At 39.6% G+C, this 9,265-nt stretch overlaps 1 protein-coding gene across 3 annotated transcripts; it reads left to right on the top strand.

Annotated features, from left to right (window-relative positions):
- The first annotated feature begins 883 nt into the window (after positions 1–883).
- Positions 884–8,123, top strand: LOC104424543. 3 transcript variants are annotated; one of them, XM_039305535.1, is made up of 10 exons: positions 884–1,020; positions 1,377–1,963; positions 3,212–3,430; positions 4,758–5,033; positions 5,590–5,659; positions 5,781–5,836; positions 5,998–6,073; positions 6,212–6,248; positions 7,466–7,580; positions 7,673–8,058. In XM_039305535.1, the coding sequence occupies exons 4-10, from the start codon at positions 4,759–4,761 to the stop codon at positions 7,911–7,913; spliced, it is 870 nt and encodes a 289-aa protein (XP_039161469.1). In that variant the 5' UTR covers positions 884–1,020; positions 1,377–1,963; positions 3,212–3,430; position 4,758; the 3' UTR covers positions 7,914–8,058. The 3 variants fall into 3 exon arrangements, with proteins under 3 accessions (XP_039161469.1, XP_039161468.1, XP_039161470.1); XM_039305534.1 differs by lacking the exon at positions 1,377–1,963 and having other exon boundaries at positions 7,673–8,123; XM_039305536.1 differs by lacking the exons at positions 884–1,020; positions 1,377–1,963 and adding an exon at positions 2,534–3,098.
- The last annotated feature ends 1,142 nt before the right edge of the window (positions 8,124–9,265 follow it).

A 9,265-nucleotide genomic window follows, 5' to 3' on the forward strand; every position in this document is an offset into this window, starting at 1 on the left:
CGGTCCGGTTGGTCAACCCAGGGACCGATCGATAATTTTTTTCGTCTTATTTTTATACTTCCTAAAAAAACAAACCTACAAATTCAAATTACACATCCATCGACAATACGACATTGTGCAATTAAACTATAAATACCAATACATATTTAGCAAATCTAAGATGACACAATAATAAAAATTTCGTATCTACTAACCGCTCATCAAGATATGGGACAAGATGGAAAGTTCTTGTAATAATCTATCTTTAATATTCATAACACCATATGCAAAAGCGTTTTCCTGCATTTGATCACGTAGGGTTCACTCAACCAAAAATGAGCTTCACACCACTTGACTAGCAAATCATTGTATTCACCTGAGTACTACTCTACTCTTCAAAAACTTCTATCATTTGACACAAATTGAAAAGCAAAGTGCAATTCATTAGTACAATTAAACCATAAAAAGTCAAAATACTTAATATAAACCATGAATATATAACTTCACATCTTGTTAATTCACTTGATCTTCTAAACACTGAAAACAAAACAAACTACATATAATTAATACTCAACAAAAGTTTTAAATTGAAATTACTATTAGTGTTATTAATAGAACATCTCAATATAATATAATATAATAGACATTTTACTTAAGTTTGAATATATAAAAAAATTATAAATAATATAATATAATACAATATAATATAATATACGGGGTTGGTCAGGGGTTGGGACCACCTAAAACTTCTTAGGACCAGAGGCCAGCCGTGCGGTGTTGGTCACGGAATTTCGGGACCTAAGGACCGACCAGGTCCCTTGGGGACCGGACCAGACTAGCGGGGTTGGGCCGGTCCAGGGTTGGTCCAGGGTCGACCCTAAACCGCTGCTCACCCCTACTCCGTTCTCCACTTCCCCGTCTCCGTCTCAAGTCACGGCGGCGCCTCCCAGCTCCGATCGACTCGCGGCGGCGGCGCCGCCTCCTTCGGCCGTTCAGCGCCGCCCTCCCTCTCGCTCTCTCGGTCGCTCGCCTCCATTTGCTGTAAGTTCGAATCTCTGATCTTCAATCGACTCGCTAAATCCCGTAAGTTATTCGTTTGTTTTTGGTCGATTTACGTCGAAACCCTAAATCTCTCTCTCCCTCTTCCTCTTCCTCTTCCTCTGTCTGCCAACGATGATGATTTCTCTGCTCATGTCTTCCAATTAAAGACGACGACTTGGCCTTCCTCTATGGATGTCGCCGTTTCGCCCGTATTTCTGCTGAATGTGGTTTTAGCTCCGAATGTGAGCAAGTCCTTCCCCTTCTTGAATTTCCAAAATTGCGATAAACCAATTACCATTTTTCATAAATAATTCAATCTCAAATAGCCGTGTTCTCTAATTGGATTTGGACGACAGAAGAGATGGTCTCTGCAAACAAGGTGACATAAAGAAGGTAGCAGATATTGTGCAGTCGATGACTTCTAATGGCTGTGAACCGTACATTGAGCATTATGAGGACATGTAGAGAATGACAAGGCCGTCATCTTGGCCCCTCGAGCTCTGCAAAGCTCACGGGAGGTCCACATTGAGGCTGCGTAACCTTGATCTGGTCCGAGCCAAAGGCGACAACCATGGCCAACCTTTAATCTGTGCCATGGACGTCACAGCCAGAGGCTCAAATGAACTACCGATATGAGCAGCTTTCTAGCCAGAATCACACCTCCTGGATTCCAAGATAACTTATCGGAACCTCGTAGATTTCGACGTTCGCGAACCTGGAGGAATTGAAAGAAGAGTAATGGTAATGTTCATGTTTCTTCCTCTCGCTTGGCTGTTCTTCCCACCGTAGGTCGAGCGGAAAAAGTTTTTAGACATGGCTTCTTTCCCTCCCTATTGGGAACAAATAAGCGCGGGGAAGAGGGAGATGGGGGCTATCGATTTTTGATATAATTGGACGGAGCTTTCTCAGAGGAACCAGATTGGAGCTCTAAAATCACAATCGTGTGCGTTCTCTACAATCTTTGACTGAGATTATCATGCCCCAAAATTTTCAACCTTTCAAGCTTCTAGAGACATTTGACCTTGATGCCTGTGTTATCAATGGGTGGGTCGGATTGGGTTTCTGTGATTCCCGACCCGACCTGAAACGTGCGCTTGACCCAACCCAAATCGATACCTGGGGCCAGCATTGGTTTTTCCTTTCACTCTTTGTGCATGTGCAACGAGGATGAAGCAGTTAGCTAATTAATTAGACTGATTAGCTAGGTGTTTCGTCGTCATTGCATACGCATGGAGAGAGAAAAAACCCGTGCCGGCCTGGTCTGACCTAGCCCCACCTGACCCGAATTTAACACAAACAATAGCAACACCTAAAAGGCCTGATTCCAAAATACCCTAACTTTAGTGTCGGGCTGTGCGGGGCCGGACCAGGTCAGCTCGGCCGGGATAGGTTTTTTGACATCCCTACTTGATGTTACGAGATGTTAAAGTAGATGTTTGTGAGTATTGTTTTATTGTCAGATGTAAGTTTAGGCATTGCGCAATGATAGGTTTGATGCGAATTTTCGTTACATGACTTGATGTTCTAGTGAAAAGATGAAAAAGGTTTGATATGAAGATGCAGTTCTTAGAAATTTTTGGCATGTAACTTACTGCATGAGTGAGTTTATGCCACTTGATTGTGCAATTTGGTGGGCATAGTTTTGGGCAGACACAAACTTGATATTCAAGTTTTGCTTGACTATTAAATTTTGGCTGCTGGGGGTTTAAGTTGCGACTTCTCTCTGTATGGGCTTCGAAACTCTACCTGGTCTGCACCTACTTCCCGATGACCAAGCCGAGAATTTAAAGAGTACAAAAGAATTTGGTTAATATTCATGATCTGGCTGGTGGGTATTTGGTTTTGGGAGCTTCTACACTGAAAATTGACAGGAAGCTTGGATAGACATCAGGCTTTCAGTGGACAGTGTAATGAAAACAAGATGAGGCATAGCATTCCTCATGATATTAAGGAAATTCAATTTGTTCCTATCTCGTGGGAGGTCGGCAGGTTATGAATGCTGGTCAATGTGCTTTTGTTGCTCGATTTTGACTTTAACTTCATGTGATAAAAGATGGAGCTTCTTAACAGTATCTGAGGTAACTGTAAATGTTTCCTGCCTTTTATCTCTTGGTGCTGACTTGATATGCATGAGAATATGTAATGTGTAATCTCGTATTACCTGCTGAATGGTTTCTATTGCAATATACAGAAGGAAAAGTCGTTCTATATCTCTGTGGCGATGCAAGAGTCGTTCTCCAATAGTGAGGCGTCACAGAAGTCGCTCCCCTACCCCAAAGTGCTATAGAAGGCAAAAAAGTAGAAATTCCTCATTGGCTCCTACTCATAGCTCTTCTAATCCAAGCCTTGGGTCTGTGGAGTGCAAAAGTGCCAATGAGAAATTGAGAAAGGAAGAAGAAGAGAGGAAAAGGTAGATCTGAGTCAAGTTATGTTCTCTGCTGTGTTCTAATTCTGATTTTTCCCCTCCGTTTTGTATCTTTTCATTTTGCTGAGTTTTTTCCATTTTGATCTTTTCATCCAACTGGATGAGGTTTTTTTTTTTTGTTGTTTTTTTGGGGGTGGGGGGGAGTTTGGAGTAGTTCCATTGAAGGGTTTGTTTTTCAGAAAATGCTCTTTCTTGGGTTAGCTTTATGCATCATTTCCTAATCATACAGTAAGGTAAGAATGGCTTGGACTTGTTAGTTTTTATTTCATAGTATATGAGCTGTGTTTGGAATGAGTGCTTTTCAATTTTATTGGGAATTTGTTATGGTTATTTCTTATCGATGGATCTGTTTTTCTTTATCCTTATTAATGAAATTGTTTGAGGATTTAATTTTATAGAAGATTTGTCTGTGAAGAACTAGAAGCACAACAACTAGATGTATTTGCATTTCTACATTGCTAAGAAAGTTTCTTGAGTTTAAATTCCATTGAATGCTGTTGAGTGCCAGCTCATCCAATTTTGAGTAATTTTACATGATTTAAGAGTTGATAATATATTCTTGAGTTGGCGTTGATCATGCCTTGGTTCATTGTCACTTTTCATCGTTTAAATTCGAGAGACATCAAGAAAGTTCACTCTAATGTATTATTATTGCGAGAAGACATTCTTTATGTGGACAAAACATCATGTACATTAAAGAATAGCCAAAATTTTCTCTCACCTGAATTAGTTATGTGGCGGTACTACAACCAGGCCTTAGGGCATGACTATTCCATAAGGAAGGAGTTGAAAGCGTGATCAACGCATTGTCTACGAGTCGGTGACAATTATGAGGTTATTTATGGGGATTCTATAATTGATATCCAAAGCATTATATGCTTGATATGCATCGTGGACAATGTAATATGAATTTTTTGGATAAATGGTTTACACAGCAATATATGCCTGATATGCTCGACACTCTCTCTTGAGCGATTATTTCTATAACTCCTGTTTGTTCCTTGATTAATGATTGATGTATATGCATCCAAGTTACCTGTTTTCACGTACAAGTGTCGATGTACGATGTTAAGATATATGGTATATACATTGTGATACATTTTCTGACAGCTTAAGCTAGTGAGGAAAAATGGTCAGTTCACACGTATTGCATATGCCACTGATGCTTGCTTTAGTGAAGCTCTTAGTTGTGGGGCTCATATTCTTAGGGTATATGGCAGTTTTCAAAAGGCGTTAACATCAATTGTGATCTGGAAATAGAAAACGAATTTTCGTTTTGAGCTAATTGTCTTGGGGGAAAAATTGTTTATAGAATGGACAAGGTAGTGGAGGCTGTTGAAGAAGTGAAGAAGGAATGGGGTGTGGCGTATGTCAAAACCCAAGAGCATATAAAGGCAATTGAGGAGTATGGGAAGTCGAGAGAGGAGAAGAATTCGCTCCCGAGGTTGAACGGTCTGGCGCAGGATGGCTTGGCTCTGTTGAATTTGCTGCAGTTTAAACTTGATCTCCTCGCCCCACAGCTGCCCGCCATTGATTCTGTTGAATCTGCCAAGTCGTTGCTCGAGTCGTGGAAGACCAAGAGCCAAAAGTAAGTTCTCGGTTCTTAATTTGTTGACCTGAGACTCAATGTGTGTAATTTTGTGAACTCTGGAAGATGATTGCTTCTTGTGTTCATGCTGTCATTAGCAGCTGGAGTAGAACTTACGATTGGGAGCCAAATCATTTGTTTGAGAAAAGGGTGTTGGGAAGTGTAGACAAGGAGGAAGAATTTTTGTTTTGAGAAAAGCCAAGGACAGCTTTTGCTTTTGGAATTTCTGTTGCTGAGGGTTTTTTTTTTTTTTTTTGAAAGATATGGTTGGCCCATGTATGTTTGGACTTGTTTAACTTAAATTGTAAGGATTTTGTTTAAGAGTAATCCGAATAAGTCCCAATTGCATCCTTGTGAGTTGAGAAGAGATTTGTGGTTTTCTTGGTTCGATTTTGAGATAGTTTGCCTGTTAACTCTCTTAAAAGTTTATATACATGCTTGACATCCATTGTTTGTGCATTCCTGACTAATCTGAATGTAAATATTTCTACATGAGCAAACTAGTTGTGCATACACCAATATGCAGAAGATTCATAAAGATCATCTCTGTAATCAGCTTGCGAATGAGGTTGAGGAATGCTAATTTGCAAGCAAGGGCTAATCTGAAGAAGGCTGCGCAAGAAGAGGTATGTACAGTCTCCTCTATATGATGCTTTGTTTTTGCTTTGCTCAATCAATGACTTTTCTATGTGGTGATTCCAAATGTGGGCTCAGGAAGATGAACTCATTTAAATTCATGCATTTTAGAGAGAACTGCTTCTTGGCGGCGGAGAGGAATCAACAATTCGGAGACGCAATTTACAGTATGTATCACTTCTTTTACTTTTTTATTTAACTCTGCAATATTTTATTATTCTGAGATGATGTTGCTTTCAATATCTGGAATTCCAGACATCCGTGTGGTTAATCTCTACTGCCTATTGTCATATGAATTACAAGTAGTTGATTTACCACTAATTGTTAGGACAAAGGCTGGAATGACATCTGCTGCAGAAAATATCACAGAGAGCCTTCGCCGCACTCGTCAGCTGATGGTCCAGGTGAAGAGTCAGCTTGCTTTTTATCTTCTTTCCCCACACTTTTTTATTTGTCTGTATCACAGATATTTTATGTTGTTCCAAGTTCCCAACACTGAATTATACGAAGAAGATCATTGTAACACTAAGGCCACTCTGCAGGTGGTGGAACGAAGTGCAAATACGCTCATGACTGTTGGTAAGTATGTTTTGCTCCTGTGAAGAGGTTTTGAAGCAAATACACGTTGTCATGCTTTGCACTGCTAGGCTCCAGATCTTTTCTGATCATTACTTTTTCGTGACAAATCCTTCTGAGTTGGCCCTTTCTCTCTCCGTTAAATGCATAAGCTGTGACCTCAGTTTTCCTTTTATTATGGAAATGTGCTCCTTTCGCTAAGATTAGTAATGGAAAGAGGAGTATAGTCTCAAAGCAACCTACCACTTTTCTATCATAGGAAGTGCTTAGCTAAGATCTTGGATTTTGATGTGTTTTCCTTTTAGGCTATTAAACCTTTTGTCTTTTCTGCAAATAGGAAGAGAGACATAATGAGACAAGGGCTAGTTGAGTGATATGTAAGGCTAGCAGTTTGTGTTTCCTTGTCATAATCATGTAGTATCAATCGTCAAATTAAGATAATTATGAGATCTGTCCTACTTTGAACATGTTTATTAATCTTTTCATATTTTTAAGGTCCTTGCCATTAGATTGGTACGCGATACTTGTTTGCTAGTTGGTCCTCATGTATAAACATGTCATTACAGGAAAGAAGGTAGAAATGCGTTCATGACAAAATTAACTGGAAGTCCAATCAAACTACATTAGCTGTCTTTAGTGGAGTTGAAAGTTACATTGTTCAAATTTGCTCTGTCATCATAATGTAAAACCTTCACTAGGCATATAACTAGGGTTAGAGATTCCTCAGATTGTCTAGTAAGCCTTTTTCTGTCAATTATTGAAAAAGAAGGAAGTATATTTATTCTAATTTTGAGAATTAATTCTGCTTTTGCACTTCCTGCATCAAAGTGAAAATTCACTCGCATACAGTTTGTTGCAACAGAACCATGAGCAACAGAAAATGGTTATATTCCTAGATTATAAGAATATGGGAAAGTGATGATTAAATTATGCAAAGCAGTGTATTGCACATTAACCGGACTATAGACCAATTTAACTTGAGGTAACTATGACCTCACTTCTGGGTTGGAAGCTTGCAGGGATGTGAAGTTTAAAGACTAAAAGCTATAGTACTTGGTAGTTTTTATCCATCATATGTGCCGCATCTATCTATAGTGACACTTTTGCTATGGCCTGGATCTTGGTGAAACTTAATATTTTTTCGTATTTTGTCTCTACAAATAGATAAGTATGACTTTAGAAGAAACTGGAATGTATCATTTTCATGGCGAATTTTGCAGAGGAATCGACTGGAGTCTTAAGAAAGGCTGAAAGTGAGTATAAGGGCCACCGTTCATTGTTGATGCGCACCCGAAGCCTACTTTCTACAATGGGACGTCAAGATGTGATTGACAGGTCTGGATTTGGACAAACTTTTTTCTTTTTTCTATTCATATGACATATTTACCTGAAATTGCCTTGAGCTTATACCTGGTTCTGATTGACAGGATAATAATTGCTGTTGGATTTATCTTATTCTCATGTGCTGTTCTATATGTCATTTCGAAACGCATTGGGATACTGAAATTGCAGAGGAAGGTTACAGCTGCGCTGAAGGCTGGTATGGCAGGACAAGCAGAGACTGGACTTAGAGGCAACCGAGAGGGCATCAATATCCCCCATGTCGTTGATAATGTAATTCCCAATTTGGATCCGCCATTGGATAGACCTATGCACGACGAACTCTGAGTTTGTCTCGGTGCTTTCTGGAGTAAAATTTGTCAACTGGATTCTGCTAATTTGGGGGAAAGTCACTTTCATGGATAAGGAAGACGGAGTGACATACCAAACTTTCTGTCACAATGGTCATGCTTAGGTAAATTTATCTAAATCACTGCCTCTCTTCATTGCTCCTCGCAGCTGGTAAATTCACCCGTCTGGTTGGTGGGTCATGCGTGAGAACATACATTTATACCGACGTTCGCGTTTGTGTATCATGTATACAAACTCATACTAGAAGGACGTATGAATTCATTTCGAGCTTTATGAAGCTACAAAAGAGAAGTCTCCTTTTACAATGACTCAACTAAATAGCAGAGTATTAAATGTCACAAAGCCAAAGTAGCATACATGACAAGAATCCTACAGAACATGGCAATCCAGATTTTGTAACGTAGGCACTAGTTCCAGCGTCCTGCTGGATTCCTATTTCAAGGTATGTAAGATGGATCTCCAAGAGGCCTGCCCATATCATCAAACAAAAAGAAAGAAGACGAAAGGAAAAAGGAAAAAGAAACATATCAAAATCAAATGGTCAAATTTCCCGAAGCTAATCTTCTCAAACGCCTATTGCGACAGTCATGTTTTGAACCGATCGAGACTCACCTTGGCATGAGCACATAGACAAGTATGAAGGCTATAGTCAAGAACAAGCAAATCCCTCCAACAGCCAAATAAGCCGCTCCTAGGAAGTCATTCTTCCCACCTATCCGACTGGCGGTCGATGGCACCAAGTGCTTCTTGCCCTCGAAATCGTAGGTATTGTAATGAGAGTTGATGGCCTAAAATTAGTTGTTACTTAGTTGGAGGTAAGTTGAAATAAACACGGGAATTAAACAAGGAATGAACCTATACAGAAGCCATAGTTTGCAAATTTCGTGCCTTTTATGGATCGATTGCTGCAGATTCGAAATGATGTATGGGGCCTTAATATCTAAGCTTGATAAGAATTTGAGGCTTAACAATGCTTTCGCGATACATACACATGACTAAATAATGTTTTCTAGATTGCCTATTTCAAGAATTTACAACCCTCTAACTTTGTTACTTATATAGGCCATTACCGTTTGGGGATTAGAATGGACTCGAGAAGGTTGCATTAGTGATGCTAAACCTATCGAATGGGTGCATTAAGTCGGATTTGGATGGATCCAAAATGGGTCTGACCCAAATTGATCATTTCTATTTTTTCTTCTTTTTTTCAAGGGCAATTGGTTCTATGATTGGTCATTTCACAACTTGAAACCTAAAACCGGATTGGGTAGGGGATTCTCAATTTGGAACTAACCCTCGTAGCCCTAGGCTAGAACTGATCATAGTTT

The sequence above is a fragment of the Eucalyptus grandis genome, chromosome 11, assembly GCF_016545825.1.
Source record: "Eucalyptus grandis isolate ANBG69807.140 chromosome 11, ASM1654582v1, whole genome shotgun sequence".
In the NCBI taxonomy this organism is placed as follows: domain Eukaryota; kingdom Viridiplantae; phylum Streptophyta; class Magnoliopsida; order Myrtales; family Myrtaceae; genus Eucalyptus; species Eucalyptus grandis.

Bases quoted from the DNA above. Each gene is read 5' to 3' on its own strand.
- LOC104424543 (XM_039305534.1), top strand. From the start codon at position 4,759: ATGGACAAGGTAGTGGAGGCTGTTGAAGAAGTGAAGAAGGAATGGGGT. The intron at 6,074-6,211 runs GTGAAGAGTCAG...GCCACTCTGCAG, and splicing joins CTCGTCAGCTGATGGTCCAG to GTGGTGGAACGAAGTGCAAA. The intron at 6,249-7,465 runs GTAAGTATGTTT...CGAATTTTGCAG, and splicing joins AAATACGCTCATGACTGTTG to AGGAATCGACTGGAGTCTTA.